General features: G+C 40.6%; 1 protein-coding gene across 1 annotated transcript in view; it reads left to right on the top strand.

The window, feature by feature from the left end:
* The window catches only part of FOCAD (focadhesin), a 123134-nt gene that overhangs the window by 14693 nt on the left and 85248 nt on the right, over positions 1-23193 (top strand). The window contains exons 6-12 of the mRNA XM_082783788.1: positions 516-620; positions 12737-12838; positions 14954-15158; positions 18318-18524; positions 18987-19074; positions 19751-19953; positions 22122-22379. Of these exons, the coding sequence (XP_082639914.1) occupies positions 516-620; positions 12737-12838; positions 14954-15158; positions 18318-18524; positions 18987-19074; positions 19751-19953; positions 22122-22379 (1168 nt within the window). The remainder of the gene's footprint in view (positions 1-515; positions 621-12736; positions 12839-14953; positions 15159-18317; positions 18525-18986; positions 19075-19750; positions 19954-22121; positions 22380-23193) is intronic.

Raw genomic sequence — 23193 nt, forward strand, 5'->3', positions numbered from 1 at the left:
TAAAATTGTTGTACATAATATTCTCTTGAGATCTAAAGTCAGCATAAACTAGATATCTCAAGTGTTTTTTTTATGAGAATGTAAGTTTCAGTGTAGGGTATTTGGGTGATTTCTCTTGTGGTCAGAGGCATGGTGGAAATTTCTGTGTTCCATGCTGAATATCTGCCTATGTGCTTGTATTCAGAGAATAGCTGTTTTTTAGTTTTAACATGTTAAAAGTACCAATGTCCATGAAGCTGGGGACAGCACATGTGGTTGTCAGATAGGCTGGAAATAAATCATCAAAGGTGTTAATTGGTGCATTATTTCTTTTCTCTGCTATTTTGTTCATTTTGTGAAAAAGATAATAACGATGTGTGGATACACAACTTGCCAAAAATTGTGTAGACAGGTGTGAGGAGGTCCATAAGGACAATTCAGGGCTTCTTGACTGTCAGTTGTATTCTTCCTTTTACAGAAGAATCAACTAACTTGGATCCATAACTGAGAGTAATTTATTTCTTTTTTGTCAACAGGAATGTGCATGGTTTAGTAAAAACTGTTTGGAAATTACTACAGATTCAAGCTGTACAACGGGGAAGAGAAGGAGATGAGGCCGTTCAGAATCTTTATGGAATCAGGTTAGTTTCACATTGGTTTATTTAGGTGCCTAATAACTTTTTGTTTGATTTCCAGAAACAAACCCCACAAATGTTAATACTGGAATTCAGTCCTTTTATTTGTGTATTTATCTTGGTAATTTTGATCCTGCTAACCAGTTTTGAACAAATTTGATAGAGTAGTGGGTATATAAGAAAGTAAAGTATTACATATTTCTTGGACGAGTCGCAGAATGGGTGACCAGGTAGAACTCAACCTATTTGACAAAAAGGCTTCGTTTTTGAGCTCAGCCTTTATTACCTTCATGAATGCTTAGCTGTGGGGGAAAATATTCAAAGTTCACACCTGTAGAAAAACTCAATGACATGAAGTGGTCATGTCTTGCAAAAAAAGTTATTAATAAGTATTTGTATCATGAGGACTGTTAATTAATACAATTCTATTATTAATGGAATAATTTGTCAAAGCCATCACTGCACATGCTTAACCCATATTAAGCATTAAGGGATATCAGGGAGTGTGAGTGGGAGATAGACTGGTGGAGTAACTCCCTGCAGGGCCTCAAGGAGAGGTACCGAGGTGAGACACCCCAAATGGGGGTGGACCCCCTGCCCTGTAGCCGTTGGGCAGAGGGAGGGAATCTGGGAGTTGAGGAGGAATGGAGACAGGTCCCTGCTCGACATCGTAGGCGATGCCTTCCCCTTCCAGCCCCACCTTCCCAGGTGCCCTTACGCAACACGTTTGAGGCCTTGGAGCTCGACAGACCAGTAGCTGAGGAAGAGGTAGCAAGTGTTCCCAGGAGGATGCCTAGGGCGAGGAGGTCGACTCCATGCCTCAGGACTGCCTCCATCAAGAAAGACAGGAGGGTTATTGTTGTTGGAGACTCTATTCTTAGGGGAACAGAGGACCCTATTTGTCAGCCTGACCCTACCCGTAGGGAAGTCTGCTGCCTCCCTGGGGCCAGGGTCAGGGATGTTGCCAGGAAGCTTCCCAACCTGGTACGCCCCTCTGATTATTATCCTCTTTTGATAGTCCAGGCAGGCAATGACAACATTGAAGAGAGAAGCCTGAAGGCTATCAAACGAGACTTTAGGGGGCTAGGATGGTTAGTGGATGGAGCGGGAGTGCAGGTGGTGTTTTCATCCATCCCTACGGTGGCAGGGAGGGGTACAGAGAGGACATGGAAAGCCCACCTGTTAAACACGTGGCTCCGGGGCTGGTGCCAACGCAGAAATCTTGGGTTTTTCTATCATGGGGCACTTTACTCAGCACCTGGCCTGATGGCTGCAGACAGGTCCCTATCTTTTAGGGGAAAAAGGATCCTGGGCCAGGAGCTGGCAGGGCTCATTGAGAGGGCGTTAAACTAGGTAGGAAGGGGGATGGGGCTGAAGCTAGGATTGTTGGGGCTGTGCCAGGGGGAGCAATGGCAAGGCCAGGGGATAAGGCAATGGCCCAGCTGAAGTGCATCTACACCAATGCACGCAGCATGGGTAACAAACAGGAGGAGCTGGAAGCCATCATGCGGCAGGCAGGCTACGACTTGGTTGCCATCACAGAGACGTGGTGGGACCACTCTCATGACTGGAGTGCTGCAATGCCTGGCTATAAGCTCTTTAGAAGGGACAGGCAGCACAGAAGGGGTGGTGGTGTGGCTCTCTATATTAGAGAGTCTTTCGAGGTTGTAGAACTCGAGGCTGGGAATGACAAGGTCAAGTCCCTTTGGGTTAGGATTGGCAGGGACAACACGGCTAGTGTCCTGGTCGGGGTCTGCTATAGACTGCCGAACCAGGATGAGGAGACGGATGAGGAGTTCTACAGGCAGCTGACAGAAGTTGCGAAATCTTCGGCGCTTGTACTCATGGGGGACTTCAACTTCCCTGACATATCCTGGAAGCACAACACAGCCCTGAGAAAGCAGTCTAGGAGGTTTCTGGAGAGCGTGGAAGATAGCTTCCTGACGCAGCTGGTTAGTGAGCCTACCAGGGGTGGTGCCCCGCTTGACCTTCTCTTCACAAACAGAGAAGGACTGGTGGAGGACGTGATCGTCGGGAGCTGTCTCGGGCAGAGTGACCACGAAATGGTGGAGTTCACTATTCTTGGCGAGGCCAGGAAGGGGACCAGTAAAACCGCTGTATTGGACTTTCGGAGGGCTGACTTTGAGCTGCTCAGGACACTAGTTTGTGGAGTCCCTTGGGAGGCGGTTCTGAAGGGCAGAGGGGTCCAGGAAGGCTGGGCGCTCTTCAAGAGGGAAATCTTAATGGCGCAGGAACGGTCTGTCCCCACGTGCCCAAAGACGAGCTGGCGGGGAAGAAGACCAGCCTGGCTCAACAGAGAATTGTGGCTTGATCTTAGGAGAAAAAAGAGGGTTTATAATCTTTGGAAAAGTGGGCAGGCCACTAGGGAGGACTATAAGGATGTTGCGAGGCTGTGCAGGGACCAAATTAGAAAGGCCAAAGCTCATCTGGAGCTCAATCTGGCTACTGCCGTTAAAGATAACAAAAAACGTTTCTATAAATACATCAACACAAAAAGGAGGACTAAGGAGAATCTCCATCCTTTACTGGATGCGGGGGGAAACTTAGTTACAAGAGATGAGGAAAAGGTGGAGGTGCTCAATGCCTTCTTCACCTCAGTCTTTAGCGGCAATACCGGTTGTTCTCTGGATACCCAGTACCCTGAGCTGGTGGAAGGGGATGGGGAGCAGGATGTGTCCCTAACTATCCACAAAGAACTGGTTGGTGACCTGCTACGGCACTTGAATATGCACAAGTCGATGGGGCCGGATGGGATCCACCCAAGGGTACTGAGAGAACTGGCAGAGGAGCTGGCCAAGCCACTGTCCATCATTTATCAACAGTCCTGGCTATCGGGGGAGGTCCCAATCGACTGGCGGCTAGCAAATGTGACGCCCATCTGGCCGGAGGGCAGACCCGGGAAACTACAGGCCTGTCAGTTTGACCTCAGTGCCAGGGAAGCTCATGGAGCAGATCCTCCTGAGAGTCATCACGCAGCACTTGCAGGGCAAGCAGGCGATCAGGCCCAGTCAGCATGGGTTTATGAAAGGCAGATCCTGCTTGACGAACCTGATCTCCTTCTATGACAAAGTGACGCGCTGGGTGGACGAGGGAAAAACTGTGGTTGTGGTCTACGTTGACTTCAGCAAGGCTTTTGACACCATCTCCCACAGCATTCTCCTCAAGAAACTGGCTGCTTTTGGCTTGGACTGGCGCACGCTTCGTTGGGTTAGAAACTGGCTGGATAGCCGGGCCCAAAGAGTCGTGGTGAATGGAGCCAAGTCCAGTTGGAGGCCAGTCACTAGTGGCGTCCCCCAGGGCTCGGTGCTGGGGCCGGTCCTCTTTAGTATCTTCATTGATGATCTGGACGAGGGCATTGAGTGCACCCTCAGTAAGTTCGCAGATGACACCAAGTTAGGTGCGTGTTTCGATCTGCTTGAGGGTAGGAAAGCTCTGCAGGAGGATCTGGATAGGCTGCACCGGTGGGCTGAGGTCAACTGCATGAAATTCAACAAGGCCAAGTGCCGGGTCCTGCACCTGGGGCACAACAACCCCAAGCAGAGCTACAGGCTGGGAGATGAGTGGTTGGAGAGCTGCCAGGCAGAGAAGGACCTGGGAGTGATGGTGGATAGTCAGCTGAATATGAGCCAGCAGTGTGCTCAGGTGGCCAAGAAGGCCAACGGCATCCTGGCTTGCATAAGAAACAGTGTGACCAGCAGGGCTAGGGAGGTGATCGTCCCCCTGTACTCAGCTCTGGTGAGGCCGCACCTCGAGTACTGTGTTCAGTTTTGGGCCCCTCGCTACAAGAAGGACATGGAGGTGCTTGAGCGGGTGCAGAGAAGGGTGACGAAGCTGGTGAGGGGCCTGGAGAACAAGTCCTACGAGGAGCGGCTGAGGGAGCTGGGCTTGTTCAGCCTGGAGAAGAGGAGGCTCAGGGGCGACCTTATCGCTCTTTTTAGGTACCTCAAGGGAGGCTGTAGCGAGGTGGGGGTTGGCCTGTTCTCCCACGTGCCTGGTGACAGGACGAGGGGGAGTGGCCTTAAATTGAGCCAGGGGAGTTTTAGGTTAGATGTTAGGAAGAACTTCTTTACCGAAAGGGTTGTGAGGCATTGGAACAGTCTGCGCAGGGAAGTGGTGGAGTCACCATCCCTGGAGGTCTTTAAAAGACGTTTAGATGTAGAGCTTAGGGATATGGTTTAGTGGGGACTGTTAGCATTAGGTCAGAGGTTGGACTCGATAATCTTGAGGTCTCTTCCAACCTAGAAATTCTGTGATTCTGTGATATTGTAAAAATCCTTAATACACAGAGAACCAGAGTTCAGTAGTTGATTCATTCCTTTGGGTGAGCAGCAACAAATGAGACGGTTTTACCATTAAGGGGGAAGGGTTCCGTGAAACAAGTAATCACAGAATCACAGAAGTAAGTTTATGAGAATATCTGATGGTCATGGTGTAATTGTCTGGGGTGATTCTTTGCTGCTTTTTTTAACCCAGCTCTGGAATTCCTTTAAGGTCTTAGGCATATCTGAGTGTCTTGTTAGGATAAATATGGAGTATATCTGAGCTTTTTTTTTTTCTTTTCACAAAATATTGAAACAAAACATGCTTTAGTTAAAAGTTCTATGTGAACTCATCACCTCCAAGGAACTCATGAATAACTTAGAACAGCATATTCTTCATTTCCATGAACAAGCAATGCACCCTTGCGGCAAAGAAGGCTTATAGCAGCCTGGGATACATAAGGAAGAGGGTTACCAGCAGGCTGACAGAAGCGATCCTTCCCTCTGCTCAACCATGGTGAAGGACATCTGAGTGCTGGGTCTACTGTTCACTTGTCAGTAAACAAAAAGACTTATTGAAGACAGTCCAAAAAAGGACCACGAAGACGATGGAGGGACTGGTGCATCTTTCATATAAGGAGGGGCTGAGAGAACTGGGACTGTTCAGTCTGGAGAAGAGAAGGCTCAAGGGGACTTTATCCATGTGTATAAATACCTGATGGAAGGGAACGAAGAAGAGTTACCTAGACAGCCCAGTATAAGAGGCAATCTGCACAAATCAGATCAGAGGTGTTTCCTTATGAAGTCAGGAAAATACTGTTTGGTGTTTTTTTGTGTTTTTTTTGTTTGTTTGTTTGTTTTTGTTTTTGTTTTTTTTTGACTCTACAAGTGATCAAGCACTGGAGCAGGTTGCTTAGGAGGATGTGGAGTCTCTGTTCTTGGAGATGATCAAAGTTCTGGGAAGCCTTCTCTAGCTGACTCTGCCTTTGCAGATGGGTTGGGCTAGATAATCTCAGGATGTCCCTTCTAACTTAAACAGTTTACTGATTCTGTGATACTTGGTTGAAAGTTTTAAGGAGTTCAATAGTAGAGAGATAAGACAACCACCAGAAGCTTAAGAGGGGCAATGGCAACAGGAAGACTGTATGAGAAGAAGAACAAATAAATATTGGGACTTATGCATACTTCATAGCTTGGTGATTGCCAATGGTCCTTTTATGTTAGGTAGACTGGGGTCCACTTTCCTCTACCTATTTTTCCAGCTTTGTTTCTGCTATTAAAATGAGGTTACTAACTGCTTCTACTGTTAAAGTGGTTGCCATGTAAAAATAAATGATTTCAAAATGCATTCAGAGCTACTAGTAAAAAGCAGCCTGTTGTGCAGTAGCAGTCTTCCTGAGGGGACATCTTGGAGATATCATCCAGCTCTAGAGAAACCATGAGTCAGTGCTGATATTAACAGCTACTTTTTTGTCTTCTTCACCTGGAGAAGATCCAAGCTCTGGTCATGAATATTTTTCAAATTTTATTTTATTCAGGAAACAGATACAATAGCATGTTGTAGCTGTAATGCTTTAAGAGTATAAAAGGCACTGTTAGGCAGAGGAGAATCGCGTCTTTTCCTCACTGTTTCATTTTGCTTAGGTAAAGTGGAAGACGCTTTTGGAGAGCTGGATGTTCAGGGTGAGCATTCCTGAACTCCCGTGTGTCTTTGTTTTTCTGGTTACATCAGTTCTTTATACGAAGTTCATACTTCTAAAGAACAAATTTCATTGAAAAAGCAGGTAATGAAGGTTAGTGAGATGGAAGTCTTTTGAAAACTTTTTCTTCTGTAGTAAATAAACTTTTTTTTTTTTTATGTCTCATGGTAGAAGAGGCTAAGTTAAAGGGGCTTAATCCAGGCTCCGTATGAAAAAGAAGGCAGTAGGATGTGGTTGGAATACAGGAACAGCCTCTCTCCAACTGGGCAAAGAAAGATTATTTATCTTTTCCTGTGCAAAATCAAAAATGCTGGTAGTATACAAGGAAAAGGTGAAGTTTTGTAATTCAAAATTGTTTACAGTTATTTAAATTAATAGAGAACTGGAAATCAATAGCAGACTTGCATGTCTTAGACTTAGCCAATACATATTTTTGTTGTTGTTTTTCCTTTTAGTTCTGCTTTATTCCAGTGAAGACAAACATTACATTGGTTGTTTGACTTAGTCTTGAATACCTAGTAGGTCAAAATGCTCTGATTTTTGACATCTGGCATTTGTGTTGTGTGTTTTTTTGTTTTTTTTTTTTTTTTTGTGTACAAAGAGGTATGTCCTTATTCAATGACTTGTTAAGTAACAAGTGTTACAATTGAGTTCTTTCATATGCTATAGTGTTTCTAGTGTATTGCACCAGAGTGTTATTGTGTAGATGTCATTAAAACTTAGAAATTTGAGAATATGTACAATGACTCAGCAGTAGAAACATCCTGTTGCGTTATTCTCGTGTTATGCTGTCAGCTATGCAAAAATATTCTGTATAGAAATCATTAATGAAGATTCAAAAGTAGAAGTATGTTCAGAAGGAGTTTGCAGTTCTCATTTCTTTGGATGTTTGTTGAGACAATATTATGGGCTAAAAATAGATTTGGCTTTAAGGCCAATGTTAGGTGTGGATAATAGAACTGCTTTTACAATACGTCTTCTTGCGATGATACAATGTTGTGAACAGATCTTGAAAAGAAATGGGGGAAAATAATGTTGTGGAACTTGGGGAATTTTGTCTGGTTATGTTTTCTGATTTTTGGGGCGGGAAGCTTTTGTACCTTTAGGGCTGAGATTCTCCACTTTCTTTAAGAAAATCAACCTTGGAAAACAGGGAAGGGATTGTCTCTCTTGTTGTAGAAAGCAGGAAATGTTCCTTTTACCCTTGGTAAGTTGGTAGAGAACAGCCTCATTTATCATTTAGTTCCTAATTGTTTCCATAAGCTACATAAGTATTGCTGTCTTTCTGAATAACTAGTGTTCCAAGGGCAGATAAATACCAAACCAAATATGCTATTTTGTAAGGATGTGTGAAATAATTGATGTGACTTTTAAATTCACATATGGGATGGTCTGCATTTTTTTGATGAAGTGGGGACCAGCTGTAGCAGAAACAGAAGTAGCCTGGAAGTCATTCTCACTTTGGGTGAGAACTAAGCATTCCCAGTGGATTAATTCTCTCTCTGGTCTGGCATAAAGTTGTCCGCTGGTTTCCTGTGAATATTAATATGCCTGTCCAGTAACCCAACCTCAAGCTGAATGGAGTGAAAGGGCAGGGAAGAGCACTTTTTATGAGAAACATTTGTCAGCATCCTCAGTCCAGTTGGGTTATGGCAGACATTTACAGCACCTTGGCTACACATTTTTGCTGGAAGCCATTGACTTTTTTTTTAAATGGACTAGTGTTTGTTTATTATTAATAATTCACTTTGTGTGGTTTTGTTGTCTTAAAAATTCTGGAGAGCTGTTTTTCCTCTATGTTCAGCTTGTAATAAACTTTCTGAAATCAAAATATAGAGAAGGTAGAAAAATGCTTTCAAAATTCATGTTAGATGGAATAAAATACTACATCATGTTTCTGAAAGGGTCAGAGTTACAGCGGCATGCATAGAAATGTGTTTTGACTGCAGACATTGTTTCCTCATACAGAAAAAGCAATCCGTCACTGAATTTGTTCTCCAAATCAGATTGGAGCTCTCTCATGTTCAGAGATGGAACAAAAAGGTTGAGGTGACCTAAAAGTTAGTAACTTTTGTTTTATTGTTGTCCTTTCATAAGACAACTCATTGTTTCCCTAGATGCTCGCGTATTTACAGCTAGATAGCTATGTCTGGTTGTGCATTTTACTTTATCCTGAAGCCACTGGCAATAAGTTAGGATAGAAGAATTATAATGATGTGCATTTCATACTGTTGTGTGAGGGATCCTTAAGTTTGTGCTGAAAATAAATTTCCTGGTACACACCTAATTTTCCTACTGCCAAAAGCATTACCAAATGTAACTTTCTTGGTTTGCTTGTTTTGATGTTTCATTATTAATCACTGTTCATTGTGGAGCTTAACAGATTTCTTTTAGTGTCCAGTTCGGTGCAGTTATGTTAGTATCAGAGCACACAAAATTTGCTACAAAAGGCTTACTTTTTTTTCTGGATACTAAGCCATTTTAATTTTGGACTTGACCTGTCGTGTGCCTACTTTTTAAAGGCTTTACTGATCTCAGCAGGAGCACTTAAATAGCTGAAGATACACTCCTCTCATTAGGAAAGGTAATTAAATCTTAAAGTAGTGAAAAAGGTGTTGAAATTTTGCCCAGAGAAGCTGTGGATACCCCATTCCTGGAAATGTTTAAGGCCAGGTTGGCTGGGGCTTTGAGCAACCTGGTCTATGGGAGGTGTCCCAGGTCTAGAGGGTGATATCCCTGCCCATGGCAGTGGGGTTGGAACTCTACGATCTTTAAGGTCCCTTCCAACCCAAGCTGTTCTATGATTTTGTGATTCTGTGAAATGAGCAGATGTTGTTGCTCTGTATGTCTCGTACTTGGCTGCACTCTTTCAAAGTTCTGGCATGATATGAGTTGTATGCTTGCTAGCTTGCTGTGTCAAAAATGGTCCTGTCTATGATTTCCTGGACTGAAGTGGTAGACAAGCAACTACTTTTTTTTTGTTTCTTGCATGCTGTGTGTGGTCTTGGAAAGTTACAAAGTGACAATAACCTTAGTATTTCTAGTTTTTGTACACAGATTGTAGAATACTCTTCATTAAAATGCTTGCAGAATCAAGGAAGGTGGGCCTTTTGAAGACCACATATATAAGTAAACAAATTTTAGGGTAATGAATATGGCAAGTATGACACCTCTAGCTCCCAAATGAATGCCGGAGCTGTAATGCATGCATCCTTATGATCTTGCTTAATATATGTTTCCTGAACATGCTGTAAGTAGTCCATCACATTGGTCAGTCTTGTGAAAGTCCCTGTAATTTCAAATTACTTATTTTCTTGAAGAGAATCACACCTTTTTGGAAGAAAAATTATTTGAGGAACAGAGGGAAGAATTCAGTGTGAAAAAACTATCTTCTGTGCTTCATGAATTGTTCTAGTGACTGATTTAAGCTAGATGCATGAGGAAGCTGAAAGCTACTAGGGAGATTGCAGTGAAGACAGATCTAAACTCTTTTCAGCAGTGCCCAGTGACAGAACAAGACACAACAGACACAAACTGAAACGAGGCACTCTCTGAACATCAGGAAGCATTTTTTCAGTCTGTGGGTGACTGAGCACAGGTTGCCCAAAGAGGCTGTGGCATCTCTCTCCTTGGAGATCTTCAAAAGCCACCTGGATGTGGTCCCAGGCAACCTGCTCTGGGTGTCCCTGCTTGAGCAGGGGTGTTGGACCAGGTGGCCTTCAGAGGTAATTTTCTACCTCAACCGTTCTTCGGTGATGTGAATTCTTTTTTGGAGATTTAAATACAGTAATTTAAATTGCACTCCTTTTAGATTAATTAAAGGCATTTCCATTTTCCATTTGTCTTTAGGAATGACAACCTTGTAGGTGGTCTCAGATCCATAAGGTCATATTAATCAATTATGTCTCTATCAGTAAAAAAAATACTTATTCTTGATGCCTAAAGGCATATTACAAAACTTTTTTTGCTGTGTGAATATGCTTCTGTAGCAAAAGATGCTTTTTAAATCAAAGCAAGATTTTCTACATATTTGCATGCAAAGATCCAATGTAGTTTGAAGCTCTTGAAAGAAACAGTTGAACAAAACTTACGTTCTCTTCAAAATATAAAAATATTTTATTGCTGCATTTTTTTTTTAATGGGATTCCTGCAGATCTCAATTCACTTCACTTGCAGCTGAATTTGTTCGGTGCTGCTGCAAATGCTTGTGTTGGTAGCAGGACACTGAATATGAGTGCGTCTCATTTTTTGTTGCTTTCTGTAACAAAAAGACTGCTTCAGATCTCGGACTTCCTGCCTCCACTACTTTTTAAAAAACAACAATGACGAAACCAAACACTGCTATAAATCTTTTCTAAGAGGCTCATTTGACTCCATCACTTGGTAGTGAAATTAGCAGTGTATTAAGAAAACTAACAGCTTCTCCTGTGCAGTGTTTCAGCTTGCATGCATGAAAATCAGTTTGCTTGTAAACACCTGCAAAGAGCCTTAGTATATTTTGGATATGTGTGTGCTGGATGTGTGAATGTGCTTTCTTCTTATTTTTTTCCCCTCTCAGTTCCTTCTCACTGTTTTATTTAAAAGACCTGGTGTCTGAGGCCAAGTCTCTTGAGAAGAGATGTACCACTTAAATTGGTGGGTGTCAGATAACTCAGTGCTTTATAGGTAATACTGACTGTAGACAGTCAGTACACACTCAATCAATACATACCAAGTCTCTTAGTAAGTAGCACAGATTTGACGAGCGTGCAAACAGGAATGCTGTTTAACCAAGCTGAAGGTGATGTTCTTCATCAGCTGCAGTTTCTAGATTTATGGTGCCTCTCTGTCTGCCAGCCTTATGTGGTACATGCACATCTGTTTCCTTTCCATTTATTCCCATAGCCGTGCTCTCTAATCTTGTGTCTAGCAGATCTGTGGGAATCAGCAAGACTTTCCCCTTGCAACTTTTCTGTCTTGTTATTAGGAATGTTGTTTCAGCTCTGAGAGCAGGGAGGTGTCCAGATGCGTGCTGTTGAGCTGTTGGTGTCCCAGAAAAGAGTCTATGCGACCATGCTTGTAGTTGGCTGAAGCAGAAAAGGGAACTGGGGAGAAAGAGGATACTTAGCAAGCAGGTGAGAGTAAGGGTTATAGTAAGCAGGAGAGAGAGTAAGTCATGGCAAGGACAGTGGGTGACTCCAGAAAAAGGTGTTGGAGACAGTGATGAATTTGTTTCACGTCAGCAGTTCTTTCCAGTGCGCCACCTCTCCAGGAAATTTAATATTCAGGCTCCAGTACTCCGTTTTCCTTTCTCATGCAAACACGCTGTAGTACAATAACTTTAGATTTGCTTCTTAGAGAACAAAAAGTGTACTTCAGGCTCCCCTCACCTCTTGCTCAGCTTCTCTTCCCCCCTCCTCCTATCACTGTTTGATGGGAGCAATCGGTGTTTAAGGGTAGTCACTGTTCAATGGGTGCTTAGCAGTTCAGGGTGTGGGTGGCCGTCAGTCATGGACTCTGGAGGCGGGGACAGTGTTGGTGATAAGAGATTGACCTGAGAAGAGCAAGTGACTCTGAGGTCTCAGTGGCCTTTCCAAGTGCGACAATTGTCACAGGGCTGGCAGAAAAGAGCACATTTCTAGGCTGCTGGTGTGGCCAGCTGTTCTCTCCTCCCTACCCCTGAAAAAGGACTGGGGGGAGGGATAGTCAGTTGTGAGCAGGTCTAAAGTATTTGGCAGTACAAATGGTCTCTGGTTTCACACACTGGATATTTGTACATGTGCTTGAAAGACTGGAATGAGTTGTGCCTTGGTTGAAATTATTCTGTGAGTATTACTTGGACACTACTGCTAGAGCCTAGTGGTGCTAACAGTGCAAGTCAGGCAACACAACTAATCAGTGATCCTTAGGTGTTGATTTTAAACAAAAATAGAAGTGGGTCAAAGCTTTCCAAATAAACTCTTCGTTTTATTCATGTTTCCCAAGCATCCAGTAAAATGTGCTCATATGATAGCGTAACAGTCATAGCAAAGCTGGTAAAGAGAGATGGTAATATGAGGGAACTAAACTGTCTATTTCAGCAGCCGCTTTTATGCTGATCATAGTTACCTTGTACGCTCACGTTTTGCATTGTAGATCCAAATATGATTTCTCTTTATTTCAGGAACAGTCCTCATCCATTAATCACCATCCTTGAAAACAGACCCGATTGCTGGCCGGTTCTACTGCAACAGATAACAGTGTTTTTCCAACAGTGTCCAGAGAGGTAAATGAATGAATGAAAAAACAAACAAACAAACAAAAAAACAACAAATGTAGATAACTGAATTGAGTCAGTGTATTTCTTTCTTGAAGGTAGCTGCAATGGTCAAGGTTTGTATATAAGCAGTAAGAAGAATGTCTTTCAAAACAGATAATTATAAGATGTAATGACACGATTTAAAGTTTAAAATCAGAACAACAAAGTAATAAGATGATCCATTAAGAATCCAGGTTTTAATTTTGATTTCTTAACTCTTCTGTGTTAATATTTTTTTTCATGGATTTGGAGAAATTTGTGCAAAGTTGATAATGTTTTGAGAAACTTGCTTGAAAACAATCAATTTTGATTACTTGCTTTTGTAAGCAGAGGTAAAAATAAAGTCTCATAATAGTAAATAATATGTTAGAATATAATATACTACAGAGAATAATAGTAAAAAAAAAAAATAAAAAAAATGGATCCCTGTTATATGCCAGATACCATGGATACTGTAATTGAGCTACTAATAGAAAAACACTTTACTAATCCCATTGAAAACTGTGCTCTCAGGCGTATTTTGGCAAGTGGAGTTTTACAGGGATAAAAAATGATCAATGTTTGCCAAGATTTTGACTCCTTAGATGAGGATGATGCAGATATAAGCAAAACATGCAAACAATGCAGAGAAAGCATGGGAGTTTATATCTCATACCTATGGATGAGATCTCTACAAATGGTGCATAATTCTTGAAAATCGATGGCACAGTCATATTATAGAAAACCTTAACAAGAAACAAATATCTAAGTTATCAACAATTTCAACATTTTTTCATGCTCATCTCCAAGAAACTTGTCCAATAAATCTTCAGTGTAAGATACCAAATGTTGTAGCAGCCTTGCAGGCAAATGTTTTCAGTAATTTTTACAGCCATATGTATGCATTTCAGTTAAAAAGGATCTCCTTCCTCCTGTTTTCTCAGACTTGCGCAAATCCAGCAGAGCAATGGTACAGTGAAACTGACTTCTGTATTCTGTTGTTCTGATTAAACAAGTAAAATAAGTTCATTAATCTCTTAAATGTCTGGTAGACCTTAGCTATGTGATCAGCAGTGAGACTCTCAAATAAAAAATAAAAAAAAAATAATTAAAAAATAATAATAAAAAAAAATTGTTCAATTTAAATAATCAGTCTTTAAAATGTTATCTTCAGATTTGTTTCTCTACTCAGCTGGTAAATCTGGGACTCAAGAAGAGTCTTGTCAGAGGTCTGACCGGTGGAATGAACTGTGAATTTGTTACTGGTGTATTATATGGCATTAAAATAGGAGTTAATCTTACTTGGCAGACACCTTAAACTTCCTTGTTGCTTTTTGTATAAAGGTTTCTGTGGACTAACTTCTATACTGAGAATATACTGATGTGGGTTTATTATGGAGTTATGTTCAAGCTCTACATCAGGATTGAGTCTTGTTTGAAACAATTTTGATTCTCTGTATATTTTTAATGTATTGACCATTAACTTAATTTGCTTGTTCTAATAATGTCAAGATCAGCTGGTATTTTTAACATGGTCAAACTGGAAGACTTATTCTATGATAAATTATTTGTCAGAAAGCTATGGAAGTTAAACAACCTGTTTTTGGCCAATGGTCTTTAACAACTATAGGAAACAACTAGGAAGGAATGGATGGCTCTTTTAAAATGAAATCATTTCTTGTAGTTTGAAGTGTTTCTGAACAGTATTGTCCAAGTACTGCTTCAGTATGATACAATAGTCTCTTGGACATTCAGCAAGGAAAGTCACTTTCTTGAATTGATGACTTTAAAAAAAAAAAAAAAAAAAAGCCTTGTATCATGATCTGCAAGTATATTTCAAGTCATAGTCATGCTTAAATACTGTCTTATCTGAATGCACTTCATTGTATAATTGCTGTTTGTGGTCTTGTGTAAGTTCTTTGTGCCAGTAAGTCAAACTTTTTTTTGGTGAGAATTATTAATGCTTGTCATAGCACCTTTCTGTTAATTCTATCCTGTAAATTACTGCAGACCCAGGGAATGTCACATTGCTTGGGTTTTCTTTGTAGCTTGTTGAGTTTATAGTAGAAAACAATCTTGGCAAACTTATTTTTTGAACTGCAGGGCACAAAGTTCTTGTGTTGGTATAATGGCTCCATTTCTAAGATACCTGTATTGTGAACCATCTCAGTTACGAGAAAATGCTGAACTGCGAATGGGATTACTTAGGATTTTACTTCAGCCACGTGGTCCAAAGCACACTGAAGCACCATCTGTGCTGGAACGCCAGATTCTTCAACTTCTATATGATTTGATTCCACACCTTCAGGTAGAGTTGTTGCCTAACGTTGCATTTTATGAATACTATCAGGGCAGTGATAGTACTATTACTGCCTTTCAAGTGTGCAAATATAGCACTGTCTTCCATTTCCTGTAGACCTCATTAGTTGATAGCAGAGAAATCTAATAAACTGTCCCTAGGAGAAAGTGATTATTTTTTAGGTGTTTAAATCTGCCTATTAAGATGCAATTTGCAAGATGTTTACAACATCTATTTACCATTAGTTGCTCAGGAAACATACAGTAATCTTGTAGGAGATACCCATGAATATTGTTAAATTGTAGTCTGTTTGTCAAAAACATATTGTCCTGTTAGCTTAAAAATTGTATCAAAATGAAACAAACTATACGAGTGTGGTGGTTTTACTGTGCTGGGCAGCTAAACCCCACAACCGCTCTCTCACTCCCCCTCCTTTAGATAAGGAGGGGGAGAAGTAAAGCAAAGAACAACTCACGGGTTGAGATAAGGATAATTTAATTAAAGGGAAATAATTATAATAATTAAATAAAGACTACCATGAACTAAACAATTTAACTAAGGGGAAAATAAAAGGGAAAGGGGAAAAGGGAGGAAAACAAACAAACAAAATAAATGAAAGCTATATGGAAGTGCAGAGGAAAGAAATTACTCTCTACTTCCCACAAATGAGCGATGATTGACCACGTCCTTGAAGCAAGGCCTCAACGCACGCAGCCGGTGTTCGAGAGGAGGACCGACGTTTTCACAAGAAGAGCCCACCCCTCCCCTCTTCTTCCTGTTTCCACCTTTTATTGCTGAGTGTGACACCACATGGTATGGAATATCCCTTTGATTGGTTTAGGTCAGCTGCCCTAGTGATGTTTCTCTCCTCACTTTTTGCCCACCCCCTAGGAGGGTTAGAGAAAGGCCCAATGCTGTGCCACTGCTGCTCAGCAGTAGACACAACGCTGGTGTGATAACACTGCTGTTCCAGCTACAAGTACAGAGTACGGCACTGAATGGGCTGCTGCCGGGAAAGTTAACATTCCAGCCAGACCCAGTACAACGAGAAGCATGATTTAAGTACTTCTAGGTATTTCTGTGTTCCTCTTTGTAACAGAGGGATTAATGGATCTAAAGGCAAAACTTAGCCCCTCTGTAATATACTGAAGCTTTTGAATGTACTTTTTAGTTGACAATGACAGTTGCTTGGAGCTAGGATTCAGTTTTTCTGTCCCTTTTAGATCTAGGGTATTGATTCAAGTTAATAGCTCTGCTTTGCCTCATGCTTTACTGTGACATTGGTCAAGCTTTTTTGTTCTCTCAGTGTACCTTTTTCTTTCCTCCGTAATACAGTTAGAACACCATCTTTAGTTGCAAGTAAACATGATGTGTTGTGGTATTATTGCCATACAGAGAGGGTTTGAAAATAGTCATAATGTCAAACTAAATAGGCTACAAGGAAATATAATAACTTCTTTCTCCTAGGGATTTTACTAGTAAAGTATATTTTTTACTGGTAGCTACTTCTCACAATGTAATTTGTATTACAAATAATGTATATTGTATAAATAACTTGTATTATACACACGTGTCATGGACAAATAATTTTTATTATACACATCTGTCATGGTTCTGGTCTAGTCTTTGTGATGGCAAGTACTTGCTGTCCTTTTTAGTCATAGGGATGCTTCTGATTTTTTGTCTTTATTCCACGAGATGTTCAGGGAAACATTGTGTCCTTAATGTATGACCAAGATTCTGACTTGGTAAAAATTAGCCACGAAATGGCACTGAAGACAACCTGTAAACTCGGTTATGAACCTTTATTTCCTCTGTGCTCATTGGGACTTCCCCCCCCCCCCCCCCTTTTTTTTTTTAACATTAATTTCCATTTTTTTAAACTTCTGTGAATACTTTAGCTTTATCCATTGTGTGTTTCTGCCTTGCCTGAGATAATTTCACAATGGAAAGGGAAATACTGCTTGAAGAAGCATGTTTAATGTACTGTCATTCCTCCTCCTTTCTTCTCTGAACCCCAGGTTCTTCTTAATCTTCCTTTAAGGCCAGCCTCACTTAATCCTTTGTACTGAGATATTAGGAAGAGTTTCTTGATGGAAAGGGTGGTCAAGCACTGCAGTGGGCTGCCCAGGTGGAGTCCCTATCCCTGGAGGTACTTAAGAGATGTGTAGAAGTGGCATTAAAGGCCATGGTTTAGTGATGGGACTTAGTAGGTCAGATTGATCTTGAAGGTCTTTTCCGACCTAAATGATTCTATCATTCTGTAACTGTAGAAATGCTGAAATGCTTCCTAATTCCTTACAATATCAGACACTGGTCAAAAGTACATTTGGTCACTTGCAGACTTTTCTGCTGAAGAATTCAGTGAGCATGAGGGTTCTGGTTAGAGCAGATGATTCACAGAATTTACTCAAAGGGACTAAAAATCAAGAATAGGCAAGGCTGCTGTGTTATCCTAATGCTGGCTTCAGGGTTTGTAGCAGAACAGCAAGGTTTGCTTGGAACTGGAACTTCCAAGTGCAGAAATGTAGAAGTGCGATAGGCATATCTGAAGAATTAGCATTTTAAGGCAACCTGTGACTGGAAAACTATTTGCTTGGCTTTTAAGTATAGCACCAAGTGCTTTGGGATATGCCACTTCTTTGAGTATGGCTTTTCATTTCTTGTAACTGTTAAAAATTACGTGGTGCTCTGGAGGAAGATAATACCACTGCACTTCTCTTTTGAGACATACATGTATGTTAAATCTTGGTTGCATTACAAGGAAATATCCTAAAGCAGGATATTTCTAGGATATTTCTGTTACAAGAACATAATTGTGTGAAATCCCCATACAGGTTGTTTTATTTGGCTGATAGAACCCCAATAATTGGATGTATTTGCTACTGCATTTGAGGAGCATGGGATTTTTCTCATCAGCTACCAAGAAGCCTTTTTATTCATTCATGTGTTTCTAATCCTATTTTAGGACCTTAAATCAGTCAATTCTGTAGTAATGTATATCAGAGATTCCTGAATTTAGTTCATAGATATATCTTCAAAGTCTTACTAATATTTGCAATGAGAAGACTGTAGAGCTAGTAGAAGTAATGTTAAAGCTGGGGAAATCTTGCATGGATAGGGAAGGGCAACTAAACCAGAACGTGTTTTTTAATTACCTGTTTACAGCTTAAAGACTTGCCACAAGTTACAGAAGCCTTGTTTTTTCTGCAAGAGCTGTTCCTCAGCCTGTTGCGCTATCCCGCATTTTGGAAAGACCAGTTATCCCAATTTTGTCTGCAACTGATATGCTTCTGTGAAGTGTGTTTAAATATAACAGGAGAATGTTCATCTTTGATATCCTTAATAGAGGACAACTTTGAGCTTTTAAAAGAGGTAAGAGCTTGGGGGGCAGGGAGGGTTAAAAAGAAAAAAACAAACAAACAAAACCCTTAAATTTTAAGAATGTTGTGTCAAAGACATGATATTGATGCATGACATTAATCTGCAAGTGACCAGTGCTGTTTTGAAAGCTATATTTTTCTCATTTAAAAACCTCCAGGAGGAAAGAAATTAACTGGTGCTGTAATGTGTAAGTTAGCTTTTTACCATGGAAGTTGGTTTAAACTGAGTTAAAAAGGTTTGAATGATGTAACAAATTACGAAGTTGTAGTAATTCTATTAAAATACTTCTAACACCCTGTTTGTATTCTTCATTGCATACACTGTGTCACTGTTTGTGCATCCACTACAATGCATGGAGAAACTCCTTAAGGAGTTTTGTTTGCTGTTTATTTCTACTATTTATCCCCTCTAAAAACAAAGATAACTTGAACCTCTTTTTCTTTTTCTCTGTAGGTGTTTCCAGCGGAACAGTGTATAATTGGGCTAGCATTTCTACTGCTGCAAACACCAGAAAGTCAGCAGAAGTCTGTCCTGAGTCTAGGTAAAGTTCTTGTGAAAGAGGAATCCACACTCTGCAGACTGTATATTTACTTTTGTATTTGGAAAATAGGCACTGCGTTCCCCTGAAGTTAGATTGAGTTGTGAAATGTTTTTATTTAAGTAGCATGTTTCCTTGATTTAAAAAGTAACATTTGATGTGATGGCAATAAGGATAATTTTTCCCTGACTTTCCCAATGAATGTTACTGTATTCTAAGCTCCCTGCTGTCCTGAGGTTTGTTTGATTTTTAAGTCCACAACAGGACCTTCTCAACTGAGATTCATGCATCATGATTGGTTTCTTCTGACAGATCTAAAGAGAGCAATCTTGGCAGTCTCAGTGATGTTTGAGCTTTTGACTTAACAGTTTTGTTTAATGGAGTTAGTTCAGTAAAAATGAGAGACTATGCTACATTCCATTATTGTATTTGTTGCTGCCATCAGGTACTTTGCAGTAAAGAACAGAAGTATATGGGTGTCTAAATAGCGTTTTACCAACAATATTTTGCATTTTGACTCTGTTATGTACGTAGTCTCGATTCTTGAGACTGTTACTTTGTTTGATCAGAGTGTTCCCTGGAAATGTTTGTTTCATACTTAAAAGTAGAAATTATTATTTTTTTTCATTAATTGATCTTTTTTTTTTTTTTTCCCTTTGTCCCCACATTTTTTTAATAGCCTGCAAGATCCTTTCCTCTTCAGAAACCCAGAATGTCTCAGCCACAGCCCTTGTTTTGGTGATGCCTGTGCTACAGATCTTATCTTCTTCATCAGTTGGGGACTGCTTACCAGAGGATGATTCTGGAGCTACCAGGCAGCAGCTGGCTATAAATCTTTTGGGAATGTTACAAGAGGAGGGTGTGAAGGATAGAAAGGAAATGGTAAGGCTCTGTGGTTTGGGCTTTGTTTTTTGTTTTGTTTTGTTTTGTTTTTTTGGGACAGATAGCAGATACATGTAACAGTTTGCTCCATCATGCTTATCTGACTAGTAAAGACGACACCTATTAGCTTATCCATATAATATGTTGTATGGAAACAGTCAAAGCTATGCATAATACATACAACTAGACTGCTAGTAAAATGTAAGTGTGTATGCTAGATATCATTTTATTTATTACATGAATTTATTTCCTTTAAGAGACCATATAGATTAAAGAATTCACCAGCACCGTTGATTAATTAACAGGACTTGGTAGAGAACTATATCAGCTTTACTTATTTTATCTCTTTCAGAATCTTGCTTATTCTGCTGATCTACATGCTTTTCCTTACCAGCTGGTTATCTTGGCTCATTTTAATCTGTGCTGTTGTATTTTTGTGTTCTCATTTTTAATTTGTTCATGTGGGACCCTCTACCTATCTGTTTCCTCTGTTCTGAGAATAGGTGATAAGAAGTTTCTTGATCAAGATATACTTACCGCTGTAGAAGCTAAGCTTCCTTTCTTATTTACACCTCTGTTATTTGGTGTTGGGAGCGTGTTGATGTGATGACTTGACAGAAAAACATACCAAATCCAATTTTCTTGTCCCAAAATCTCACTCCAGTTTCATCTTCCATTTCCTACTCTACTCAGAGTTGGTGAGGCTGCACCTGGAGTACCGTGTCCAGTACAGGTTCTAGGCTCCCAGTGCAACAGAGACATGGACATACTGGAGAGGGCCCAACAAAGGACCAAAAACATGATCAAGGGACTGGGTCATCTCTCCTCTGGGAAAGACTGAGACACTGGGACTTCTTAGCCTAGAGGAGAAGAGTCTTAGAAGGGATCTCATTAATGTATATCAATACCTAAAGGGAAGATTCAATGAAGACAGAGCCAGGCCCATTTTAGTGGTGCCCAGTGACAGGCTCAGAGGCAATAGACACAAACAGAAGGTTTAGTCTAAACATCAGTAAGTGCTTCTTTACTGTGCAGGTGACTCTGCACTGGCACACGTTGCTTACAGAGAGGTTGTGGAGTCTCCACCTTCTAGGAGAACTTTGGAAGCCACCTGAGGATTGTCCTGAATAAGAGTATTTAAGAACTTAATTTAGTTATGGTGTATTTTCTTCACAGTTTTTTTTTTTTGGTAGTGGTGGTAATGGGGAATTGTTCAGCTTGTTAGGACATAGCTGACCTTATCTGCATTTTTGCCATTAAGGGATTTGTGTACGCTTTTCAGCATTGTCAGCCTGAGATTTTCTGCCTATCTTGCTTGAATGAAGTGCACCATTAAAGTTAAAATATGGTAATAGCTTCTTTCCATGCAGGTGAAGTAACAGGAGAAAGGAGAGAGTATAATTGTGTAACACAGCCTTATGAGAACTAAGGAGGGATGGGAAATATCAATATAATATTTCAGGCTCTAACAACTTCAGCAGTTTTTCCAGGCTTTAAAAAGAAAAAAGAAAAAAGACCTTAACAGCCTGATCTTGTTTTCAGATACTAAGATATAGAGTCAGACAACTAAACAGCATAACTTACAGACAGTAATGCTCTTAGTTGACTCTGTGTCCTTGGATAAAGTTTAAGTAGCTATATCTATGGCAGTTTCATAGATTTATGTTGTTGATTGCAAATTTATCGAGAGGAGATTGTTGGCTCCAAGTTATCTTGTCAGCAAGAGATTGTGGTGTTTTATTGAGTGCTATAAAATGTAAGAGGATTTCCTTAAAATATGTAAATATTATTATTATAAGCCTATACTTTTGTGATGGACACGTCATGATCAGGAATGTAAGGGTTTTAGGCACTCCAATTTTATTATACACATTTTAGTGCATTTACCTACAGGAAAGATGGATGCCAAATAAAGGGGAATCTCCCAAGTAAAGAATTATCAATGCATTCAATCATCCTTAGTAGGAGAATTCACATAAAGGATTGTAAAGAAATGTATTGTGAATTATTCTTTACATTTATTGAGTTGAGATTCTCAAACAAAATACTTGCTTTGGATGACAGAATTGATTAAGTTATTGTTTGTTTGGTTGGTGGTTTTTTTTTGTTCTTTCTTTACCTTACCTGTTGGATTGAAAGTTTTGTTTCTGTGTTTCGCTGGTTTTCAGATGTCCTGCAAACTCCTTTTTCCAATAACCAGCTCTTACAGTTCATTGTACACCACCTGGAAGATTGTAGAGCTCATGAAAGAGAAGACTGCAGTTACTGGCTGGTTATCTTCAGTGAAATCACTGCTACCTATTACAACTCAAGTCCCTGCCCATGTTTTCCTCCTGCTGGCTTATCTATTGATACAAGAAAACGGAGACAGTCTTCGAAATGTGCTCCAGACTGCTACAGAAGTAGCCAAAGCTGATTGTTCTCAGGTAAAAACTTAATGTTATTGAATTTTGCTGCAGGGATAGGGCTTGATTCTGCAGCAGGAGAGGGACAAGGCTGCCACCACTTCTTGCCCTCAGGTCCAGCAAGTGGTGAGACTGAGTTTGTGTTCCCAGTAGGTACATGCACATGGAGCACGTGTACATCACATATCTGTGGCTGTATTTATATAATACAGAGATGCAAAGCACTCATGAACACAAAGAGCACCAGTGGCCTCATGCTGCTCCCCTTTTCAGCTGTGCAGGTTGAAGGTCTGCTAGTGGGAATGTGTATATGTGTTCAGTACGGATCTCTGCAGCAGCAGGGCTCAGACACTGTGTGCATGCAGGTTGGCCTCTGGATCCCGGTCTCCCCATTTGCTGGCATCTGGACCTAAGAGCCCCTGAGGCCACAGCTCCGCTGCAGTTGTTGATACGGACTGCCCTCCACTGGACTCCCCTGTGGGGAGTGCCTTTAGAGATGCACATGTGAACATGTACACACTTGTATATGTACACAAACCCAAAGCTCACCAGAACTCCCCTGGTCCTTTTCGGGCTTTTCAAGATGAAAAATTTTGTGTGGCATGTACACACAAATACGTATGTATTATTTCTCTGTTTTGTAGTGTTTATCGGTTCTTCAGGCTTAGGAAAACAACTGGCTTATTTAGCAAAACTACCTAATTAGTATGAAAATACAACACACACAAAAAAAGTTGAAAAGAGGCTACTAAACCATTTCTGGCTTCTGTTGATTGCATATTGCTGCTCCCTTTGTCCTTTTGTGGTTACTGGAGGACTGCCACTTCCATTATAA

Source organism: Aythya marila (assembly GCF_965140915.1).
Source record: "Aythya marila genome assembly, chromosome: Z".
In the NCBI taxonomy this organism is placed as follows: domain Eukaryota; kingdom Metazoa; phylum Chordata; class Aves; order Anseriformes; family Anatidae; genus Aythya; species Aythya marila.